Source organism: Paroedura picta, chromosome 11 (assembly GCF_049243985.1).
Source record: "Paroedura picta isolate Pp20150507F chromosome 11, Ppicta_v3.0, whole genome shotgun sequence".
In the NCBI taxonomy this organism is placed as follows: Eukaryota; Metazoa; Chordata; class Lepidosauria; order Squamata; family Gekkonidae; genus Paroedura; species Paroedura picta.
The window spans coordinates 7739743-7765386 of record NC_135379.1 but is presented as its reverse complement, the minus strand read 5'-3'; the positions used below and the strand labels follow the sequence as shown (position 1 = coordinate 7765386).

At 41.0% G+C, this 25644-nt stretch overlaps 1 protein-coding gene across 1 annotated transcript in view; it reads left to right on the top strand.

Annotated features, from left to right (window-relative positions):
* Window positions 1-25644, top strand: part of PTPRN2 (protein tyrosine phosphatase receptor type N2) — a 532892-nt gene that overhangs the window by 160030 nt on the left and 347218 nt on the right. Inside the window, exons 7-10 of the mRNA XM_077303428.1 lie at window positions 688-933; window positions 3244-3284; window positions 4636-5018; window positions 13967-14053. Coding sequence (XP_077159543.1) covers window positions 688-933; window positions 3244-3284; window positions 4636-5018; window positions 13967-14053 — 757 coding nt within the window. The remainder of the gene's footprint in view (window positions 1-687; window positions 934-3243; window positions 3285-4635; window positions 5019-13966; window positions 14054-25644) is intronic.

Below are 25644 nucleotides of genomic sequence, written 5' to 3'. Positions count from 1 at the left end.
CTCTGAATTAGGTAACACCAGATCACAACAGATACTCTTTGAGGTAGGTGAGGCTGAGGGAGCTCTGAGAGAACTTTGACTGGCCAAAGGTCACTTAGCTGGCTGCCTTTTTAGGAGTGGGGAATCAAACTCAGTTCTCCAGAGGCTATTGCTCTTTACTACTACCGCAAGCCGGGTCAATGTTAAATTTGACTGTTGCTGTAATTGATTTCTGCAGCTTAGCTGTGCTTGCAAATATTGTTGGCAAGTCATGATGTAAGCAGAATGTGACAGTGCTAAATGCAGCAGTTTTGTCTCACAAATGTACTCACATCTAGGCACGATGTACCAGTCTGTGACATTTTATCTAAGGACTGTTGTTTCACCACTAATTTATCCCAAATCAGTAATTCCAATAGCTATGGTTGGTCCAATGAGATAATTTACCCAATTACCTATATCAGATTTCTATAAGAAGATAACTCCATGAATTAATAACATTTGTATACACTGAATAATTGAACATATTAAATGCACTCAAGTAAGAAATAGAAAAAAAATATTTCCAAAGAAATGTTTATGAATATACTGAATGTAGATAATCAGATGGAAGCAAACGTGCTTTGCTTCTCTTTTTCAGTGTACATACTTTGTTATGAATAATCAAATGTTCATTTTTCTCTGTTCCTTTCCCTGCCCTTTTCTCAGAAATATTTATACAAGATGTTCTGAGGGACTTGAAGAAACATCATGTGGATGTAGATAAATTGAACCCACTGGAGCTGGATGAGATGGCTGATATAATCGCTGATGCCATTGAGGCTGTTGATGCCGATGAAGAAAAGAAAAATGCTTCTGGAATTGTTGAAGGAGAGATGTTGGAAAAGGGTGCAAATGTAGATGGGAAACCGGATCACCAGACAGGATTAATGGAACAAGGTTATCGGAAGCAAGGTACTAGATTCGACAGGATAGATTTCCTCTATTTGGTTTTCTAAAGAAATTAAGTAACAGCTTAAAAAATAATACACCTATCTTACAGTTTCCTCACTAGTCCTCTCCCCTATACTTTGCTGACCTCTTCTCTGCCTTCCTGCCTGCCAGCAATTCCTGGCTTTTGTGTCCCTAGGGCAGGATACAACACTTGCGCTTGCCAACCTAACTCAGCGTTCCGCAGGGCCTGCAAAACGGAGCTCTTCCCCCAGGTCTTGGGGTGAGGCTGGGCTGCATGGAAGATCTGCCCCCCCCTACAGTAGCAGTAGCGTACTCCATCTGGCACTCTCTGTCCTCCCTCCCCCTCGATAGTGGGTTACCATGGGTTAGAGTACATATGAACTGAATTTTTAACACATCTTGCTTTATCATCCGGGGATTATGTATGATATGTTTTATATGTTTTATTGTATGTTTTTTATTGGGGTTTTATATGTCTGTAACTCGCCTCAGGCCTCCGGGGAGAGGCGAGGAATGAATCAAATACATAAATAAACAAACAAACAAATAAACTAACTAACAGGCAGATGCAAATTGCTTCTCTGGCCTAAACATATGCCTTGACACACTGGGTCACAACTTCTGTATTCCCCCTGCTCCCCATCTGGAAGATACCCTGGATCAATCTGGTGGAATGAGCTCCCAGAAGAGCTATGGGCCCTGTCGGATTTGTCAGCTTTCCCAGGGCCTGCAAGATGGAGCTCTTCCACCAGGCATATGGTTGACGCCAGAGCAGTTCCCGGTTCAGCTGTGGATCTCTAGCTGAAACCAACTACCGTTAAGTTCCTCTCTCCCAGATAGAGAGTAATAGACCCCTGCTGAATGGACCCTTGCTATTGTTTTTTATCTATATTTTAATGGTTTTTTATGGGATTTTATTGTATTCACAGATTTTTGTAAACCGCTGCAAAACATTTGAGAGTGGTGGTATTCCCTGTGTTCCCTGTGTCCCCTGTGTTCGCCCCTAAGTTAAAATGCTATTTCTGGAATGTACATTTCTGTTTTGCTGTGTAGACATATTCCAGTTAGCCTAAATGACTAATTGATAGCTTTAATTCACTTTATAGCTGAAATGTTAACAAGGATTTTTTTCAGCAAGGTTTTCCTACCTTGAGTCAGGAACTGTTTTGAGGATGAGCTGCTACAAATGATTAGGGAATATCTATTAGTTACGGAGTACATCATCCAAATATTATATTAAAATAATTTTATATTTATTTTAATTAGCTCCTTTAATTCATCAATTAAAGATTGGGCAGATATTATTTAAGCAAATCTGTTTTGAAAAATTATGTTTAAGCAGCCTCCCTCCTCATCAAACCCCTCCCACCATCTGGCAATAGTAAACCATATCCTTGATTTCAGTCTCTCATCCCATTCCTAAATAAGTTAACTGGTATTATTAAATTCTACAGCACTGATCCTGCATTGGTCAGATAGAGCCTTGGGCTTGTCATACCAATGATAAAGCAGTTCTGGCTGAACAGTAATCTCAGGGCTCTCTCAGCCTTACCCACCTCACAGGGTGTCTGTTGTAGAGAGAGGAAAGGGAAGACAACCGTAAGCCTTTTTGAGTCTCCTTCAGGTAGAGAAAAGCGGCATATAAAAACCCACTATTCTTCTTCTTCATAGATGCATGTAGCTTAGTGGGGGAACTGGAATTCCGGATGTTGCTGGTCATATAGATTTCTGGACAAAGTAAATTTGTATTTGTTGAAATAGGCAATTCATGTTGCAATCCAGTGCAGAGTTAAACTCTACTAACAAATGTATGGGGTTGTGCTAGCAGTGTCTCAGTATAATCCCCGAAGCCTAATTTTTGTTTTAAGGACTGTTTTTATTAAAATAAAAGATGGCCAAAGCACACATAGTCCCATTTTTCCACAAATTGCCTGAGCTGCAGATCTATTGCCATTCTGCATTTATTTGTGTAAACACTATTTCTTTGCTAGTGGAAAACATGGTATTGATCTTTTTTTAAGGTGCTGCTAAACAGAGGTAAATTTGTCAGCCATGCTATCGAGCTAATTAATATAATGCACTCTTACTGTACCGCTTCCATTGATCTTCCATTAGCAAGCTGTCCAAATGGAGTCAAAGTGACAAACCTGATCTATGTTTTTACTTTCATCTTTTGGCTACAACTTCCTAATGTTTAATGTACCAGAAAAAAGCATACGGTATAAAAAAAAGCAAAACAGCCTTAGCATCTGTATATTAAAACATAATGTTCTGTGCTTTATAATCAGTGCTTTTTCAATGTTCTCACAGATGCTGGAACACAGAAGGACGATGTCAGAGATAAAAAGAAGGTAATGTATGTTCATAGTTGATTAAAATAAACATGTTGGTCTTGCAAGTCTTGTGAAGCTGAAAGACTCAGGGGATCTAATTCAAATTGGGACCATGGTACAAGGACAACGTTTTCTCACTTTAAAATAGTTTGGAGGAGATGCTATTTGCCGTGTTGAGAAATCATGAGTATAGACACCCATATGTTTTCACCAATTGGCAGATAGCAGATCCCAGGGACTGCTTTGGATTAGGAAAACAGCACCAGGGAGGTTTTTGACCCTTCCTTTACTGAAGTTACATTGTGTTCATTTGCTTTCTTGTATGCTAAAGGGATATAAGTAGAGGTAACATTTATTGGTGAAAGCGGGCTTCTCCCAGCCATCCCTGGGCAGCAGATTTCTATGAAAAATTCTAATTTGGGGTATAAATGTAGATGGCAAAGAGGTTGCAGTTGCTTGATATGATAGAAGATGTTAACATTTATTTATTTATATTTTGATTTTTATACCGCCGCTCTTGTGGCGCTTTGCACAAGATAAAACGGTAAAAATACAATAAACCTCCATAAAACACCCCTTACAACAATAAATAAATAGACAGATGATGAACTAAACTCATCCTTACTAGTACCTCCCCCCCTTCACCTTTTTCCACTGAGAGCTAGGAGCCAGATCTAAAGGCATCGAGGGGGATCTTATGATTGATGTACATACCATGAAATGTACAAGGCTTCTTAACAGGCTGCTGATTGGTCAGTCTTTCCATGCTCTGCCTGGCCCCACCTTTGAGTAGTCTGGATTCACCATAATTCTCTGAGGTAGAATTTCATACTACATTTTTACTACATTTTAAAATCATTTTTGAAGCATTTAAAGGGAGAAAGATTCAGAGTTTAATCTTATGTATTTTCCCCCATGGGGTAAGATTTGAAAATTCACTTTAAGACAGGGCTGAAAACCAAAATTCAGGACATGTTAGACTAAGCAATCTAGATTTTGAACTCCGGAAAGCCTGGGACTCATCCTAACATAACTGGAACTGGCAGGGAAGTCAAAGACTCCTGCATATAGCTGTCCAAAAAAGAACAGACAAAATAAGAGTTAATATTCATGTTTACCATATGTTCTTACTCTCTGCTCTGAAATGAGAGACATCACAATTATTATGGCGAGCCTAACAGTTTTCAAATCTGTAAATATACACCCTAGTCTAAGCATATATGTTGCAATAGTGAATAAATACTCATATGCTTACTATTACTCTAGGGTTCTAAGAGTTTAACAGGACCCATTCCATGAATTACGCATATGTAATATATTGAATATATCATGTTCATGGGGAAAACATGGAAATGTCACTCTGTTGTAGGAGAACCATTTGGGTGCACAACTGTTCAGTTTCCTGAAAAAGGATGTGGCCGCAGAAAATCTGCCTAAAGAACCCTCGCCCCAAGAATCCTTGAAAATGGAAATCAAGAAGTCAGAGGATTTAGATTTCTCTTCCTCTGAAGAAGTGAAGGCCGGGGTTGAAAATGTAAAAAGTGAAACATTCTCAAGGGAATTGATAACTGAAAAGAAAGCTGAGTTGGAACCAAACTCTGAAGAGCTGACAGAGCGTCATCATTGGAGTACGAATACTTTGATTCAAGATGAAAGTGCTTATGAAGAAACACAAAATAAGATGGGAGGCCTACAATTAGATGCAAAGTCTTCTAAAGAAGAGGAATATGGCTACATTGTAACAGAAAAAGAGTAAGTGTCCTAGGGGAACTGAGTGTGTATGCAAAATATAAAGTGTTGATTTCTATCAATGTATTTATGCATTTTGTTTGTCAGTTTTATGTGCTACTAATTTTATCTCTAGAGAGCCTCTTGTGGCACAGAGTAGTAAGGCAGCAGACTTGCAGTCTGAAAGCTCTGCCCATGAGGCTGGGAGTTCAATCCCAGCAGCCGGCTCAAGGTTGACTCAGCCTTCCATCCTTCCAAGGTCGGTAAAATGAGTACCCAGCTTGCTGGGGGGCAAACGGTAATGACTGGGGAAGGCACTGGCAAACAACCCCGTATGGAGTCTGCCATGAAAACGCTAGAGGGCGTCACCCCAAGGGTCAGACATGACCCAGTGCTTGCACAGGGGATACCTTTACCTTTTAATTTTATTTCTAGAAGACCGTCAAGGAAGTTATAGTAATGTATTTACAAAGTAGAAAGAGTGATATCCTAGTAAAAGCAGTAAAAGATCGTAATACTAAAACTGCAGAATAGGTTTAATAGCCACACCATTGAGAAATTAAAGAGTACTGTCAAATCAATCATATTGGGATGAAAAATAGTTTCTCACAGACCTCTGATGATGTTTGATGACCCATATAGTACACCTGGACCCAAATAGTGCACCTGGATTGTGTGGATGTTACTGTGAGGGATGTTGGAACCGGAAATGCTAATTCATGCTTCCGTTTGCTGTGAAGAAGACTGATGCAACTTGTTGTGCCTCAGCATTCCTTTTATTCCTCTCTCCCCTTCTGTCCCTCAGTGCACAGTTTGTAAAAAACTCCAGTTGAAAACAAGTTCCATTTGCCTGTATCTGGATGAAGCACTCAGGCAAATTGGAGTTTGTCTTGGCTTAGAAGCCCAGCTCCTGGAAAGCAAAAAAACTCTTTCATTCTGCCCAGGCATGTGCATTCAGACATCACAGACAACTGGAGTTTGCATTCAGGTGGAGTTTGCTTTGGGTTTGTGCTTGTTCTGGCTAAGTAGCTCTTCTTCTGCATAAGTTGGAGAAAGGCTCCCCGGGCTGAAGTATGACTCCTTGCAGGATGGTTGGATCCATCCCAGTGAATAAGTTCTACATTTTCCGAATGCTTTTTGTAAACAAAACTTCTGTAATATTCTGTCCAGTTCCTGAGCAGAAAACTTGTAAGAGCCAAACATAGATGAAACCGGTTCCGATAACAAAAGGATTTGTTTTGTTATAAGGGGGTTATACGGTTCTTACCCAGATAGTCCAAGCTAGCCTAATCTCATCAGATCTCACAACCTAAGCAGGATCAGCCCAGGGCCCATTCTGTACACATTGGATAATGCACTTGCAGTGTGCTTTTGAAGCTGGATTTTCCAGTGCAGAACAGGATAATCTGCTTCTAAAGTGCATTATCCAATATGTGCAGAATAGACCCAGGTTAGTAATTGGATGGGAGGCCACTAGAATCATAGAATCATAGAGTTGGAAGGGGCCATACAGGCCAACCTCCTGCTCAATGCAGGATCAGCCGAAAGCATCCTAAAGCACTAAGGAAGGCTAAGGCCAGGCAGTAGCTACCTGTTTGCTTCTTGCTTTGAAAACCCCATGGGGGTTCCAATAAATTGGTTGACATGGCAGCACTTTACCTGCGTACAAGGGTTAGACTGAATTCTGAGTTTTTATTATCTGATATTTGCATAGCTAATGTTGTACATGTTTGTTAGGTTACAAATAGGGTTGCCTAGAACCTCCTAGAAACTGGTGGGGTATTGGGTGGGGGGAGGAGGGAATTTACCAAGAGCAGGAGAGAAGCACAGGCAATGTCACTACCAGTGCATACCGAAAATTACATCATCATATTGTGATCTTGTGGCAACACTCTGGAATTTAGTCAAAATCTCTATGGTAAAAATGGTGTTTACCATAGAGCTTTTGCCCAAATGCTGGAGTGTTGCTGTGACATCACTGACATCGATGTCACTTCTGGCACATGTTGGGAATAGATCTAAAACAAATAGAGTTCTCTTATTATCAAGTCTGAGTGCACAGTTAAAATCTAGCAGAGTTTTAATTTCTCAGAAGAATGGAAATATAAGCTATATTTTTACACACAGCAACCCGTGCAGCAAATTGACCCTCTGAACTGTAATGCTAGATAAAGCGTCTCCATTTATAACACTGTTATTCTTGGAATCGACTCCTCTTTCCCTCCTGAAAGTGCATTGTGGTTCTGCTGCCTCTCGAGATTTTATTACAAAGCTGTTTTTAATAAAGAACCGAAACCTTTCCAGCAGAAGCCAGTCCTCTGTCGGCGAAAGGGGACTAACATATTCTTGCGCTCAAAGTAATAGCATGGAGTTCTTTTTACCTTGTGATCTCAGATGTGACTGAAAAAAAAACTGTGCTCAGCCGTAGAGTTAGAAAGATGCCAGAGGTGACTCATTCGCTGTTGGATCCTCAGTCTTTTGTGTCGGATCCAGAGTCAGGATTGAAGGAGATATTGAAGACCGGCCCGCCGTCTAATAAAGACCAGAGATTTAAATTGTGACAGGCCAAAGAGAGAAATATTTTCTTGCAGTCCTCAAAGAAATGATTCGTGGTAGTTTAAAAGCTTGTCAAAATGGTGGCCTGCTTTTCGGTGGTGAACAATAGGTTTTTCCTGCTGTTTGTCGAGTGACCTTTCCGATCCTTAGAGTGACGTGATCCATACAGATCCATACGAACCGTCCGCACTAATCTTAGGGATGAACTGACAGTTTCGGTGTGGGCAGTTGCCTGGCAAATCCTCGCAGGTGCCGCCTCAGCAATTTATGATGGGCAAAACCCACTCCCAAAGAGAAATTTCCTTTCCTTGAGGCTGCTTCCCTGCAGATGTCTTGATTTTCTTTTTCGTTTTCATAACACAGATTGTTCTTTTTTTCTTTCCGTTGTCTGGTTATTCTGAGTATGATAACGATGGAATTAAAAAGGAGTCCTTTGGAAAATGGTGCCCTAATCCTCCCCCCCCCCAATTAAAATGACAACAACCCCTAAATAAAAACTTAGTTTGGTTTTTGTTAGTGATGACATGAAAATGTAGTTCACTGTGAAAATGCAGAGGAAGGGAGCAGAGGGGATATTTCCTGAAATCCTGGCCACTGGGACCTGTGAGCAACTGGTGTCTAAAGCATATGCCCTGCCCCATGAGAAAATTGGCCACCTTTTGCTAGCCTGCTTTTTAAAAGACTCTTAGGGAGCAATGGACAGTTACATTTTTTTCACTGTACTTTCCATTAGTAGTAGCAGTTACATATGACAAAGAAGTTCTAAGGGCAAGTGTACCTGATTGCCCTGATCATAGAAATCGCTTTCCCTGTCTTCATCCATGACAAATCCCTACCTGTAGTGAATTGCTTCATTAGACTGGCTTGCTGTCAGCAGTAGCTGTGGCTTATGCACACTGCCATTCAGCCCAGGAGAAATGTGACTGCTAAGAGCAGGGCAATCATGTGCACTGGCCTTTAGAGCTTTGTTGGCCCTTCTCTACGCTTCACATGAACAGAAAGAGATCAGAGAATGCAAAGGAAATCGCCGTGAGTAAAGTCCTCTGTTATTTCCTCTCTCAGTTCTCTGAGCATGCTGGCATTGTAGGTGGAGCTAGCATGTGAAGTGAGAATCCCAAGTACAGCCTGCCTTGGTGTGGTGTCACATTTCCATAATAGCTCAGGAGAGCTGCATTCCTGTTCCCTTTTCCATGATATGTAATCTCCACTGACCTTCATACTTTGACCACTAAAATTGATTTCTTCAAAGTGTCATCTGCTTTATAAATTGCTCTGGACTTGAATCTGTCTGAGTTAAAAAGCTCAAATTTCACACCTATTTGTGGTAGGAAAGGAGAGAAATGAAGGTAGAAGCATAAGAATGTGGCAAACAGATTTGCTGTCTTGTCAAAACAGAAGCTTATGAATGTTCAGTAGCTAATGAAGGCTTAGAGAGGACATGACTGGAGAAAAATTGATTGGAGCCAAATGCAACTAAATTGCAGAATTCTTAAAACTATTATCCTACCCTTGTTTGAGACCTTAGGTAATAGCAGCCTAGCTGTGGCACAACTGACTTATCAAATGTAGAGCTGGATTAAATGTGAATGGCTGCATCCAATAACCCTTTTAACTTTTCATTTAAAACGTATCAAGATTTAACTAGAGTAGAAGACATGGAGTTGTAAAGAGATCAAGCGAGGAGTCACTTGCATTTTGTTTTATGTCGCTGTAAGTTAAGATGAGTTCGATGGGATATTAATTGTCTAATGAAGTTCAGCATTGATGTTTTATGACGGGCTTCTTTTCAGCAGCCTTCCCTGGAAGCTACGAAATGTGACACAACAGCAACAGTGGTAGCGAGTGGAGATGGTTCCTTAGTTTTTTACTGGAAGGACTTGAATATTCACTTGCCGGTAGAAGTTTGGGCAAACCCTAAACACAATGTTAATAATACTGTGGATTTTGGGGCCTGGGGCAACCCTTAAAAAAACCTTTTTTCTTCCTCCGAACATATGACATAAATATCACCTGGTTAATTATTTTTTAGGAGTATTTATTTTGAAGGACTTGTTAGGGAATTAAATTTTCTTGCACCAGCAGGCATTGCTAGGCAGCTGCCAAGGCCTTGGGAGGACTTAGTATTGTGCAACAACAGTTACTGTCCCCCTCCCCGAGGGATGGTAGTGGTGATATTGGCCCCTACTAGAAGAACTATCTACTTCAGCTATACTCTCCCTTTCTTCCCAGTGAGGACCCAAAGCTTACATCATCCTTCGGTCCTCCAATTTATTCTCACATCCATTCTATGAAATAGGCTAGGTTGAGAATGGATAACTGGCCCAAAGTCACCCTGCAGGTTTCTGTGGCAGACTGCAGATTTGTACCACTGATTCTCCCAGATTGTAGTCTTGACTGACACTCTAACTACTGAGCCACACTTGGGTTGGGGAGATCCAGTCTTGCCTGTTTCATTAAGGAGCTTCTTCCCATTGGTGCAGACTGCCCCAGCCCTTCACAGTGGGACAGTATCCAGACCAGGAATTAGCATGGATTGAAATGAAAAATGGTTGCATAGCAGCCAGCCTCCGGGGGCTCCGGGGAATGGGAGAGGACAGGAAGGCCTGGAGGATCATTGTCCATCGGGTCGCGATGGGTCGGACACGACTTTGCCACTAACAACAACAAAGCAGCCAGCCACTATGGCCTATGTTCACAAACAGAATCGCAGTACAATGAGGATTTTGTTTCTACTTGGCTGTAAATATAACAGAAGTGTTTCTGAGGATTTGTTGCCCGGCACCAAGGGACTGTAGTAGACTTTCTCCTCCTGGGGCGAGGACATCTTGCTGGGTGAGATTCCACCGTCGGATCAAGGGAGGCAGGAACTTAACAGTTCTTCTTCCGGTCCCTAGGTGGCACTCACCCGGCCTCTTCAGTTCGGTTTCTGCCTCGGAGGGAGAGCAGTTGAGCTGGAAGATCCCGAATTGATTTCAGCCTCAAATCCTACCTATTCTTTCTATATACCTAATCCTTTCTACCTTACCTTGTGTGTGACTACCTGTGTGTTTGTTAGTCTCCGTTTGTCTCTCCGCTTAAAAAAAAAACAAAACCTCCCCCCCCACCCTGTCGAAGGCTCGGCTCTGGGAAAGGCCGTTAAAGGCAAACCTCCCAGCGAAGCCCCATTGCCGGCTCCGCTCTGAACGATGGCAGACGACCTCCTGTCCTCAATTGTGACTTTTGTAGAGAGCAACATGAGCACATGTGTGCATTTGTCTCTTTAATTTGCACTTGCTTGTATTCCATAAGGGTGACTAGGACACCACAGCTTTCAGGGTAGTGAAACGGTAGCGTTGTAATCATACCTCCCGCCTGCCTTCCTGAGGGTGTTTGCAACCCTGTGGATTTTAGCACCAAAATGCAATGATCGGTTTGGCCACGATTGCTTTTTGCAACTCATTTTGACATTCACTTTTGATTTGGTAGCCTGCAGAATTATTATAGTTATGAGCTTTACGGAGTACAAATGAAAACAAGGAAATGCCACTAATACGACTTCCTTGTACCTCCGGGTAAAGATACGATTACAGTGTTTTAACAAAAAACAAAACAAAAAAACCCTCCAGTTTCTGACACCTCTCATCTCTTCCACTTTTGAACCTCTGTCCTCAGGAGTGAAGGATCTAATTAACACACAAGTCCCTGAGTTACTTTGACAACCTGCTTTCATGGCAACTTGTGAAGAATCAGAGCTCTACCCACTGCCACCCTTGAAATTCAAGGGTAAGTTATTAACGAATAACCCAGGCTACCCACTTCCCGCAAAAATACTCAAATTCTTTGTTAAAACATACACTTACACACAAAAAATCACAACTCACTAACCACACATGCATACATTTAAAAGTTGCCCGGAAGGCGGGAGCCGCTTCTGTATATTTGACAGAATCTCCTTTGAGTATTTTAAAGGTAGGGGCCTGAATGAGATACGAAAGGAAGCAGACATGTTGCTCTGTTAACGAGAGTCCAAATGAATGATCCTCTAATATAAATAGATATACATTCTGGCCACTGTATTTGTATTTGTTTATTCTAAAGTGCTTTAAACCAAATGATGAGAGAAATACAGTGCATCTTGATAAGGAAAATGTACATGATGCTGCTGATGTAACATGTTTTGCTCAGGAGAGTATACATTCGTGGTGTTGTGGGAAGTATTTGCATTGCAGTAATTTAAAAGTAAGAGCTTGAGATGACCCGAGCCCTTACATGTACTGTAATTTGCTTAATAAGTAAGAAACTGATAGTCAGAGTACCTTTATTGGCATAAGATAATGATATTTTTCTTTCTGTTTTTTTTTTCTTGGTAATTATAAAAAGATGGTAAACAGATCTAATGGTAAGACAAGTAGAGGTAGCTTGGTGTAGTGGTTAGGAGTACAGACTTCTTATTGAGCAGGAATAGCAGGGCTCGCTCAGCCTCACCTCCCTCACAGATTGTGGGGAGAGGAAAGGCAAGCCACTTTGAGACTCCTTTGGGTAGAGAAAAGCAGCATATAAGAACCAACTCTTCTTCTTCTTCTTCTTCTTCTTCTTCTTCTTCTTCTTCTTCTTCTTCTTCCTATCACTCAAATTGAAAAATGTCTGGAAAATGTAACTTTTGGCACATGCTTATATATGTCCCCACCTGTCAGACATACATAGGTGAATGCCAACAATCTCATTTAGAAAAAATAAAAAGGAAGTCTTGTGGCACCATGAAGATGAACAGATTTATTGTGCTATATATTCCACAAATTTCACAATAATATTGTGGCATCAATTCCACAACAAATCTGTTTGCCTTCAAAGTGCCACAAGACTTTTTTTTTTAACAGCAGGGCAACTTTGCTATTATTCTGCAATCTCCTTTAGGTGATTGTCAGCATCTCTGAGTTTACAGGCTTTCTCCAAACTTGTCTGAGTTTGTTGACTATATGTTCAAATTTTGTTTTGCAATTAAAGTTGTTTCTTAAGCAGTGAGAGAATAGTGTTTCTTTTTTTTTTATTATAAGAGATAGCCAGGTCTTACCCCAATGCCACTTGATGGGCTCCAGGATCAGGGGTGGGAGCAATGTGGCCATCCCGGTTGCTCGTTATCCAGCAGTCTGCATGGTCCAGCAAAGGCAGTTGGCCATGGCATGCATGATGTGTTTCCAAGGTAGGTTGATGGGCTTTGCCTGCCTGCTCACCTTCTATTAAGGCAGTGACCACCCAGTCCTTGGCCCTATTCCACATGGCCTTTTTTCTTCCCACCCTCCCTGCACTTCAGTTGTATAAGAGTAAGGCTTGATTTTTCTCATCATCACAGCTGTGGGCAGTTAGAGCATTAGGATTGATACTTTGGCTAGGGAGGTGTTGCATGCCCACATCCCACAGTCCAAAAAACTCCTTAAAGGGGTCTGTGATGGAGCCAATTTATTGACATGCCTAGCTCAGGGGCTGTCAGAGGGGTGTCAACCCCTGAGTGGCAGGGAACCATGTAGTGGCTAGCGCCCACATGGCTCCTGCGAGTGGCTTTGCCACTCCTTGGTTGACTCCAACTGGATTGTGGCTGTGGGGTTCATCGGGCAGCTGGGGGTGTTGCCCAGTTTCGGATCCATCCCCATGCAGCACCAATGCTCCCACAGTATAATCAATAAAATCTGTGGCCTGCTTTACCCAAAGCACTGTGGTCAGATTGTTTATTGCATCATCTGCACGTCCTCCCACCCTGTTTCCCTGGCCTCACAATCTCATTTTCAAATTAAAATATTAACTAAAGCAAATGGAGGAGGGCTAGAAGGACTGAAGGTAAGTGCTTGACCGTGGCGTACAGATGCACAGGAACAAATTAACTCCCCTCCTTCTGTTCCTCCTCCTCTGCAGAGTGTAGTTAGCTCTGTTGTTTACTCTTGAATGTATAATGTTTTTGTCTCCTTTCACCAGAGTTCTTTTTAGAAACTAATGTATTTGAAGGGAACAAAGGTTTCCCCACGTCCCTTGGAGTCCGCGTCCTGCAATTTGACGTTCATTGTTTGTTTCCAGCCTCATCTTGCTGCCTCCCCCCCCCTAGCCTTTTCTTCTCTTTATTTTTTTTAAAACTGTATTACATTGTTTATTGAGGACCAAGATGAACTGGTCCCTGCATCATTGGGCCCATTACACTTCCTAACAATTCCATTTACACCTTATTGTTTGTCTTATTGCTGGAAAATTCAGGTGATTCATCATGCCTGAGGAAGCACCTGATCCCATTTCCCTCGATATCACAATTGCTATGTGACAGGAATACAGTAAGCGCTAGTTTTCAAACTAGCTAACAGGCCAAGGTGATAACTCTTTTGGGACTTTTAGCCTCTCAAGTATTGATGAGTTCCATTTTTGTAATGCTGTGTTTTCTTGCTCCCTTTCAACAGCCCTCTGAGTGAGGAAAAAGGTTTGGAGTTAATAAAGGAAGTTGCGGACCTTCTGAAGCTGCAGATGACTGCCCTTGCTGATGTCAAGTATGTACACAGAGACCAGGCTCTCTGTTAATTTCCCTTTTTCTTTTAACACTAGGCTCTCTCTCGAATGGGAGAGACAAAAAGCTCACTGTGCAGTTGTTCTGAACTATTTTTACTATAAAAACGCATGGGGGGAGACATTTTTCTCCTTGCCAATATGGTGTAGTGGTTAAAGCAGTGGTTCTCAACCTTCGTAATGCCACGACCCTTTAATACGGTTCCTCATGTGGTGACCCCCAAGCAAAATTATGCAATGGTTCTTTCACAGAAATTAAACCAAAACTGACCAATGGCGAGAAGATCCATTATTCAAGATTGTATATAAATTGTTTTTTTTCCCGAGGTTTCTCAGTTCAGTTCTGCCCTTGTCCCACCATGCCAAGATCGCTCTTTTCCACTGCTCCAGACAGACGAATGCTCTATCTTGATCTACCCTGGCCAAGCTGTTTGCCCTGCCGCAACCCCTGTGAAAGGGTTGTTTGACTGTTAAAGGGGTCCCGGCCCCCAGGTTGAGAACCACTGGGTTAAAGTGTCAGATTAGAATCAAGAAGACCCACTCAAGTTTGAATTTCTTCTGCTGTAGGAGCTTGCTGACTGACCTTGGGTCTGTCCACAGATGCTTAGGCTAACATACCACACAGTGTTATTGTGAGGATAAAACGGAGGGGAGAAACTCTGTAGGCTTCTTTGGGTCTTCGTTGGAGAGGAAGGTATGTTATAAAGGAAGCAAATAAATAATCTAGTTTTTCATAACAGAAGGAAGGTACAAATCGGCAGCAGGCTCAGGTGATGAAAATATATTTTCATACATATATTTTCATACAACAAGAGGCTGTATATATTGCTCATATTCTCTTGGGCAAGAGAATATGTGCACAGGGGAACACCTCCTCCTCTGTCTACATTTGGGATGAAATGTGAGCAAGAATCAATCAATTATTGGCATTAGGGTTGCATGCTCTGGCGTGGAGTGACTCTATACTGGAAGAGCTATCAAAGCCCCAAATGGAGATGCCTTAGCAAAGAGATGTAAGGAGTTTGGCGGAGTATAATCTGATGGCTGCTGGTACAAATCAGTTTGCATGAGAGCTTCCGCCATGTTGGGATTGTTTTTAAAGTCTTTTAATGGGTATTTTAATGGGGATAGGACTGTTGTGACCCGCCACGAGCCTACGGGGAGTGGTGGGAAATAATTCTAATTAATAATAACAATAACAATAACAATAACAATAATATTGGTCACCGTTAGAATAGAAAAATGCGGGAGTTAGTTTACCAGAGGCCTCACATTTTATCTGATAGGTGGCGTTAATGTTTCTGAATCAGAAAGAGTAGGCACAGATCCATATCTAGTTGGCGCAGCTTAATCCATAGACAGTCTCTGGGGACTGAATCAAAGGCGCTTTTAGGGTCTAGAAATGCTATATATAACTTTCTGTCATTGCCTTTTGAGTACATTTCCTGCACAGGATCAAATCAGTACTAATTTATTCAGGGTGTGTTGGAGTTCCAGTTAGTCTTTGTGTCATATAGACCGGGTTTGAATATTTAAGAGAGTTTCCAGACGAGCTGTAGAGACGTCACTTTTCAATGAATCCCCTGAAGTACAGCCCATAGTTCTGAAAATTGGGGATTCAGTTAGGTGTGTGTGGGATAGGGTAGAAGATAGTATTTTGTCAAGGTTTCTCATTCATATGATCACAGAGCTCAATGGCTTGAATAAGATCATGGGACGAATTTGGATGACGCAGGGTTGGACTATAAGCGTCTGACCTCTGCTGGCTGAAATGAGGAAGAGATCGAGAAAGGTCAAAATCCACAAATTTAGGCATTGTTACGGTCAGTTCTAAGCTGGATTCAACAGCCGTGAGCAAGAATCTACTTGAGACCCTGCATTGATGGGGTTCCTGATCATGTAGAGTTTAAGCATGAACTTTTATACACATATAGGCTCTTGTCCATGAGTTATAGCAAATGTATAAAGGGGCAGGACAGATTAAGGTGATCCCATTCACCCCACCCCACCCTGTTCATTATAATCCTAAAGTTATTATCGAGTTTTCCATTGCATTTGTTCTTTTGTCTTCTGAACAGATAATGTAGATATTTGGGAAATAAATAACCAGATAATTAAGATGGTGGAAACAACTGTCCAACATCTTAGGTGACAGTTCTGGTAATATTTTGGGTTTTGTGGGGTTTTTTTTTAAATGAAAGCACTAGTTAAGCTTAATACATTTTGTTAATGGTTGTGTAGCTGTGAAACAAATTCCATTATTTTGTATTACATCATTAGGGACCATTAAAAGAATATTAACATGCTGATGTAATTATGTGAGCAGACATAAAGCGACAATCAGTTTGATTTCATAATCCAGTTATATGGGTGTCTGTGGCTTCTGGTGATTGATTGCTGGGCCAATGCAATACGAGATGAAGGTTGGTGGGAGTATCAGGAGATATTTTATTACTTCACAAAGTTAGTTCATTAGTTTCCATCACATCTTGCATTAAACGTATCTCCTTCTTTTCAGTATTTTTCAACTCCAGTCTTCATACAATGAACTTATAAATATGTATAATTACATGTAAATATATGTAAAACATTGAATGGTACAATATGCAGGATGCAAAATCAGTTTGCATTATCTTTTGTTGGAACTGGGCTTCTAGATCGTACTGTGATAGGATTTCTTTTAGACTGCATTCTGTTTTGTGTCCTGAATACAATGACCAAGTCAATTGAATTCCATGAGATAAGCCATTAAAGAACAAGGAGTTGTGTGAATGTTCAAGCGAAGTCTCTCTCTGCCGCCTGCAAATTCACAATAGTCTCATCAAACTTTCGTAATATCAGTCTGGAATTGTGCTGGACAGTCATTCTTCCCAAGTGCTGCTCTTGCTTGTCTGACATACAGTCAGCGACCAAATGAACTGGCTTTGAACGTGCAATAAAAGTCCTCTGACATTGTCTGATACGGTCCCAAGATATGACCGGAAGGCTCGTTTTGTGGCAGCCTTACTTAGGCAGGGCCTGCGTTGGAGTTTTCCTGAGAACTCTGAATTCCCCACAGTGGGTGGGATTGAAACGCAGTAAACAGAAAATAGCACTGGGACAATATGGGGGCTTGAGATGAAGATGGCAAATGACTCCAACCTGATGTAGTTGATGACTTTATCTTTGTTCATTGATCTTGAAACTCAGCCCTAAATCTTAAATTGTGGAATGAAATCATACTGGTGGAATTGACATCATATTAAATTATCTAAGGGGTAGCAAAACCATTCCAACAAAAGTGGTTCCTATTGATGGAGTATGTATAGCAAGGTGATCAGAGAGCTCACCTTCCCACTAAATACTCTTTGGGCTTTAATACCGTCAGTATTGCTGATGGCTGCATGTATGTTTTCTGTTGACATGAGAAAATTGATGGGAAGAGCTGTTCATGTTGTTCCCCTCCCTTTCTGGCCACATATTTTATGGTTTCATTATGCCAGGAAAGGGATTTTTTGTGTTCTTTTTTGTATGGCTGAATTTAGTTAATATCTGCTGAGAAAAAAATAATCAATAAATGTTCATGGCTCTATAAAAAATCTTCAGTCCAACAGTACTCCTTGAGAAGCTGTGAAGAAGTATAATGAATAGGCATTTGGTTTTAAGCTGCATATGCTTGGCTGCTTTAGCCTGTGGTCGTCTTAATAATAACAACAGAAGTCATCATCATCATGATCATACTTAGCATTTTTGTAACTGAAAATGTTCAAAGCATTTTACACAATTCTTTTGTAAATCTTTATAACAATTTAGATGGAAGTCATGATGATTATCTCCACATTATGGATCGAGTTGAGGCTAGGAGGTAGTGGCTTGACTAAAGTCACCTAATGTGTTTCTGTCATTTCTTGCCTCCTGGCATGTTCACTGGACAATATCCTGTTGCAAACACTTAAAATTAAGCTTGCTATTCAGAAGAAATGGCAGGGCTTTGTCCTGATGTTTCTCCCTTGATTTCAAGTCAAAATGAATTCTGGCTTGAAATGACCATGGTGCAATCCAATGCAGAGTTCAACCCTTCAACCCTATTGACTCCAGTGTAATTGTTTAGGATTGCACTATCAGGCTGTTTTTGCATTGGGGTTTTGTTTTGCTTCAGCTCCCTTTCAGGAGCATCCCGATGATTTCTTACAGTTGTCCTCATTCTGTGTTATCACCATTTTTCTGTGGTGTTTCTAAAGCCTGATTTGATATTATTTTTTAAGAAAAAACACAGTCAAAGTGCCATTAAACGTGATGTGGATGGGAAGCTTTCTGTGGGCCCAGAGCTGATTAGGCATAGAGCATGCAAAAAGAACATACAACCAGACATTTTTGGCATAAGATTGGCCACAACTTTATTAGAAGAAGGCCATTGGCACAGCATAGGGATGGATCCTAAACTGGGCAACTCACCTGTTGTCCTATAAAACCTCCCCCCCCCCAGCTCACTTGCTGGGGGGGGAACAAAAACCCTAAATGGCAATCTTGTTGGAGGTCATCTGGGCACCAGCTGCTGAGTAGTTCCCCTTGTTAACTCGTGGTAAGAGCCCGTACTGGACATGCCACATAATGTCTCCACCCCAAAAATCTTAAGAGAGTCCCCAACTGGAGAGTATGACCATGCAGTAGATCTGTTGTCTTTAGGATTTGGTCGGAGTTGTTGTATATAGTCTGCTGGACAACAGCACAAAGCATCTAATTGTATTATTGCTTTGTTATGCTCTTGAACTGGAGATCAGCAACCACGTCTTAAATGGAAGCGTAAAGTCTTTGGTAGTTGTTGTTCTTTGTTTCCTCTTATGTTGCCATCACCTGAAAAACCCAATCAGCCATTTAATCAAGAAGAAGAAGAAGAAGAAGAAGAGTTGGTTCTTATATGCCGCTTTTCCCTACCCGAAGGAGGCTCAAAGCGGCTTACAGTCGCCTTCACATTCCTCTCCCCACAACAGACACCCTGTGGGGTGGGTGAGGCTGAGAGAGCCCTGGTATCACTGCTCGGTCAGAACAATTTTATCAGTGCCGTGGCGAGCCCAAGGTCACCCAGCTGGATGCATGTGGGGGAGCGCAGAATCGAACCCGGCATGCCAGATTAGAAGTCCGCACTCCTAACCACTACACCAAACTGGCTCTCAAGCCTACTCATCCAGAACCTCAACACTGCTGCAATACTTGGTGTTTCCACTTCATCATACTGAGAGGTTATGACACAAGGCACGTATAGGCTGTAAAGGTGAACATCGAAGGAAATGATCAGTAACTTGAATGCAAAATTGTAAGAAACCAGTTTATTTAAACCAGCATGGAGATTTGGAGACCCAGAAGAAGGAATGTTTCTTGTTGGATCTCTGCTGAGACTTGTACATTTTGGGTATGCTGAAGTTAACTTAGCTTTGGGTTTGTGTTCAATAAAGCAGGGCAAAACTGATCTTTCACCAATAAGAGTGCTGATTGTGAAAAATTATCTCTCTCCTGCCTCTAAATTCAGCACTCGGCTGTCATAGATTATAAACAAAACTTCAAATTAGAGAAGTTAAGATTGTCTAAGCCTCTTCATGTTAGATAGAATTGCAACCTGCTTCTTGTTAAAACAGAGAAAAGCCCATCCTATAACAATATTGTTATATTTTATACTTCTAATGAGGTTTTGTTACAAGTGTTTGTTCAGCATGCTTCCAATGGTGCATTTTAAATTTCTAGGAATGTTTTGTGCAAGTGAACATAATAACTTTTTGATGCATATTTTATTTGGATTTTATCATTTATCTCTGTAATGATAAATTCATATTTAAGTATACAGTTCACTGCTATCCCCACCCCCCAATTAATAGATTATGGGCATACAGGTATGCTCCATGGTGTTTTATTTATTTATTTAGCAAATTTTTATATTTCTACACCAGAAGACTGGTCACGGTGGCTTACAACATACACAACTAGATAAAACAGTGTGGCGAGAGCCAGTGTGCTAAAGAGGCTAAGAGAAGCAGACTTTAATCTGGAGAACTCAGTTTGATTCCCCACTCCTCCACATGAAGCCAGTTGGGTCACCTTGGTCAGTCACAATTCTCCCAGAGCTCTCTCAGCCCCACCTACTTCACAGGGTATCAATTGTGGGGAGAGGAAGGGAAGGCGTTTGTAAGACCCTTTGAGATTTCTTTGGGTAGTGAAAAGCAAGGTATAAAAACCAACACTTCTTAAATTTTAATTTAAAAACTACTTAAAATTAGCCCAAACAGCAAAATAAATTCAGTAACCAATAGCAGAACTGCAGGAATAACTGTAAAAAGAACAGGGTAGAGTGGAAGCCATAAAACCATGGAACGAAAAGGGAGATAATGTCTGTACATTCGGCACAAGGTGAAATAATATTGATGTTTAATTCTAACAAAAGAAAAAAAAATCTGTGCATATACACATTATAACTTTTCCCTTTATTCAAGAAGGTGTTATTAACTCAGTTGCAAAAAGCTATTTGGTACTTCCAAGATCCAGGCCCGCCTCCATAGCATTTGACCTTTACTCCACAGATTGCAAAGTAAAAAAGCCCAGGGCAAGCAACCAAAAAAGCAATTATTGTTAACAATAGTAGCTGTAGACCTTTTCTGTGTAAATTTTGCTTTCTCTCATCCTTACAAAACAAGAAAAAGTAATACATTTAAAGAGCCGTGCTTCATGGAAAGGAAACAGACAATAGGGAGAGACCCATCCAAAGGAGAAAGAAGAAGAGTTAGTTTTTATACCCCGCTTTTCACTGCCAAAGGAGTCTCAACATGGCTTATAGTGGCCATCCCTTCCTCTCCCCACAGCAGGCACCCTGTGTGATAGATGAGGCTGAGAGAGCAAACGCTGGCAGGGGCTCATGGGAATTGTAGTCCATGGACATCTGGAGGACCACAGGTTGACTACCCCTGCCTGCAGGCACTCATTCCATGTACCCGTTCTTTCAATAGCAATGTTTTAAGCCCCACAGTTTTGGTAAATGTGAGCCTCTTAAATTGCTCAAGCGCCGTTGCTTTAGAGTTCTAGAGATAATGAATTTTTTATCAAAGCCCAGTCTTTCATGTTTTGTTCTTTAAGTTTTGTATGTTAGGGACCTAATTTTCATGACAGCAATGTTGACAAATTTCACACTTTCAGGATGATGAAAATGTCAGATTTTATGACTTGCTGGAGATTAATAGAAAAATCATTTGAAAACTCTGCAAATTATTTATGTGGTTTGAGCGATCATCAAAGAGATAACATTCAGAGAAGAATAAAAATTAGACCAGAACTTCAGTTTATAAGCTAGTCATTATAAATATTTCACTTTATTGAAATTGCAGGTGTTCTTGACCTCAGCCAGTGCATTATAATAGCATTCCGGTCTTGATTGATTTTATATGTGGCAAACTCGCACTGGAATATTTAACAGATATGTGTAACTGGAAATGCATTACGTTAGATACATATGTACTCTAAGTGACCTAATAATTTTGTTTCAGGCATAATACTTGGACAGGTCTTGAATTTTCTTACCTTCTAGTTTCTGACTAGTTGGTAAGCATAAATAAACCTTTGTGAGTACCTTGATAATGCTTTGGAGGAGTTTAAATCTCTAGGCACTGAATTGGTTCTGGACCACAGTGTATGAGGAGTGTAGGTATTAAACTTCACTCATGCCATTTCTCAGCCTGAACACTGGAAGTCACTTAGTGTCAGAGCTGGCCAAATAGTGGCTCCCCAAGGTCATTACAAGTAAAGAAAATAGTGTGCCCAGGAGATTTAAGCACTGAGGTCCTGATCCAAATTGTGCTGGGAAACTGAATTCCTAGTATGCTACTGCAGGTGTGCAGGTGTGCTATGATCCAATGCCCTTGTGGAGGCCTTGTATCTGCCATGTGGACTTTGTTACATGTGGAATTAACTTACGTTGAGATTTCAGTGTTATAGAATTGTGTTCGTAGGTAATTCAGAGTCACCTATATCTCAGAATTTTCCTTTCCCGCTGTGGGTCAGTATAGTGTTGTCAAAGATCTCTACATTCTCAGTACAAACAGTAAATATCCCAGGAAACTACACTATTTGGGAAACCTAACATGTTAAACTTTGGATTTGCCAGACTTACATTGGCCACTATCTCAACTTGTATTGGATCCTTTCTGCAACCAGTTTGTTGTGAAAATATCAAACTGCCGTATACTGAGTCATTGGTTCCTCTTATACACTACTGTATGTCCTGATCTCCAAGGTTGTAGCGCTCCTTATATGAGATCCTTTTAAAAATAAAAATACCAGTGTCTGAACAAGCATACAAAGCATCTGCTCAACTACTAAGCTATATGAACTATCCCGCCATGTACATTGTTAGATCACCGCACAGAATTGTCTTATATGTCATATATGCTTACCTTAAAGATTCTGACCAAGCAGTGATATCAGGGCTCTCTCAGCCTCACCCACCCCACAGGGTTTCTGTTGTGGGGAGAGGAATGGGAAGGCGACTGTAAGCCGCTTTGAGCCTCCTTCGGGTAGGGAAAAGCGGCACATAAGAACCAACTCTTCTTCTTCTTCTGATGTAGTACCATTATTGAGATTTAGTAGATATAAGCATGCTTAATGCCCGAATCACTGACCACCAAGTCGCTCTGGGATGAGTGGGATAGTAATGTATAAATGATAAACTGGCCCATTTTAATTTTTAAATTACCATGTGTCAGCTAAACAACTAAGTTGTCAGAAAAAAGTGTAAACTGTGGCAGCTAAGCCTAATAATAGGTGAAATAGGAAAACATGGCAAGTGTTAATTGTCTCAGGTGGTTAATTACATCCACAATCATTTATTAATGGGCTGTTTTATAGGTCACTCTGAGGAACTCATTTGCAAAAAGTGCAGCAGTACCGGACTCAAGGGATTAGTGATTTGTTCAGATACTACAGTTGCTTTCCAAGGTGATTACTTCTGTTGCAGAAAGGCAGGAGGAATGGAGAAGACTAGTTCATCATAAAATAGAATCTCAGAGGCATGACTGAATGGGAAATTGATACTTCCTTGAATCGGTGACCTTTCTAATTGTTTTACAGAGTTGTGAATTTATGCAATATAAATATATTATGAGAGGTCCAGTTAGACCATTTTCATATGAACCCTGGGTTGATACTGATGGAAGAGTTTCCCTCCCTGTTTTTGTCCTGTATTTGTGTACTTCCTGGAATTTCTATGGCTTTTCCTGGATCTTTCCAAAACTGTTTTGTTGCCGTGTGGGTGAGAAAGTAGGGATTTCCTTGGTCCCAACCATATGGCAGCCATTTTCCCTGGCACAGCACCATGGGCACTATTTACTTATTGTCTGACTTTGTTTAGATTCTATGAGTTAGAAGAGGCCATACAGGCCATCTAGTCCTACCCCTTGTTCAATGCAGGATCAGAAATTTGCCATATGCCAGAAGGTAGCAGCCTCCCTTCCACTTTTCCAGTTTTTTTGTGCAAAATGGTACCTGCTTGCACTTTTCATTGTGCCCCTTAATTCCACCATTGTGTGCCTTCAATCGCCTCACCCTCTTCCCCCCAGGTATCATGTTATTGTGCTGCTGCATAATGATCAAGACTGCTGCTACTTTTTTATAGTTAGAAACAGATTTGTAACGTGATCACCCCTTTAAAGGAAAATCAGATGTGTTAGGACAGAAGGAGGGAGGGGAGGAAGGAAGGGGGAAGGGGGGATGCTGAGGAGAAAGAAGACATTCACAAATAAATCAAAATGGCGGCTGGGGGGGGGGGCTGAATTCATGCATTTCTTCATTGGACAGCCCCAAATTAGATTCTGCCTTTAAAAAGGAAATCACTGAAGTCAGATTCACTGGCCTGTAGTTCCCCGGGTCATCTCTCCTCCTTTTTTTGAAGATTGGATAATATTCGCTCTCCTCCAGTCCTCTGGCACATATCCAGTCCTTTAAGAGGTTGAAATGAATGGAGGCTGTTTAGGAGCACTGTAATCATTGAGGATTACTGATCATTGCAGTTAATAAAGTTGCAGTTTACAAAACTGCTCTTTCTCACATTCAGATGACATGACAAACAGTAGTTTGTCTATGATTTGGGTATGAACACAACTTGTTCTGATAGTCCAGTGCTCCCCTGGCTTCTCTCTCCTTCCCTCCCTTAAAAAGAGCAATTGAAAAATCTCTAAGTTGGGAGGCCAATTCGATATCCACATACAGATGCCTGGGCAAACTGAAGGTGGTCCCTTCCAGACACTCTTATACCCACAAAACTGGACTCTCATTTTTGTTTAATCAATTTAGTTTGCTATCCAGGTGTGAGAACAAAGGTACCTCTTGAAATCCCCTCTTTAGAGCCGGAGGAACGCTGCTGTTATTTGTGTGTAGTCTCCCTAATTAAAAAAATTCTAGGAGATACTAGTACAGCCTCAGATTTGTGTGCTTCTCACATTTCCTGAATACTTTGGGAGCTCAACAAATGTGACTATTCCACTTCTTTTGCTTCTAAAATCCTACACTGGAGGGGATGGGGTTATAGCGGACAGTAACTGTAGTTCAATGTGATATTTTGCATCAATTTGCTAGTAAGTAAGGGATATCTATGAGAGGGCAAAGTGTGGTCATGTAAAGTTCAATCCATAATCTATAAGCATTTAAATGCCCCAGTACAGAACGGTAATTGTAACCCTGCAAATGAAAGTGATGCAGGTATCGTCTTATTGATTATGTCAGAACTTTTCCTCTCATCTCTCCCTCCACTTTATTCCTTTGGCCATGAGACCACATTTGCTTCCATTCCACATAACAATGGTAAGACAACCTCCACAGGAACAACTAATGCTATTACATACATTTTACCCATACGTGTATTGAAGGGAGAAAATTTGGGGAAGGAGCAAAGATCTTTCATTTGGAATTAAATAATCTAGGCATCAACGTCACCTTTTGCAAATTGACTGTAAACCACCAATGCATCAGAGTGACAATTTGCAATGTGTTTCAGATGTTTTTGTGTTTTGTTCAAATGGCTGAAGGCCACATTACTGAAATTTAAAAAGCAGAATTTCCACCGACAGAGGGGGGTAATGCATCTGTAGTACATGCCGAGCGACATCTTTAGCTGGTCCTTGGAACTTAGACAGCACTTTGAATAAGAAAGTAATGGCTTCCTCTGTATTACTCTTGCAGCCAGATTGATGCTCTGCATAATCACCTTTTTGTAGGCAGGATGCGTTTTGAAAAGGAGTACTTGCTCTTGTTAAATGGGTGTAAACTCACAACAATCAAAACTTTTATGGCAGATATGCATGAATGGATCTGACATGGCAATCTAATTCTCAGATATAATTATGGCTCTTTAGTTGTCATTGCAAATATTTAGCAGTGCCATGCTTCTTGGGATGTTCCTGTTCATTTGACCTACTTGGCTCTGTGGTTGTTCTTTTTTTTTTTAATCTACAATTTGCTTTCTTCTGCACAGTTTGTTGAACTGTTATGCAATGCAAGCTGCCACAAACAAGACAAAGTTGTTTACTAAGCAGCAGGATCCTGGATGATTTATGGAGAGGGGTTG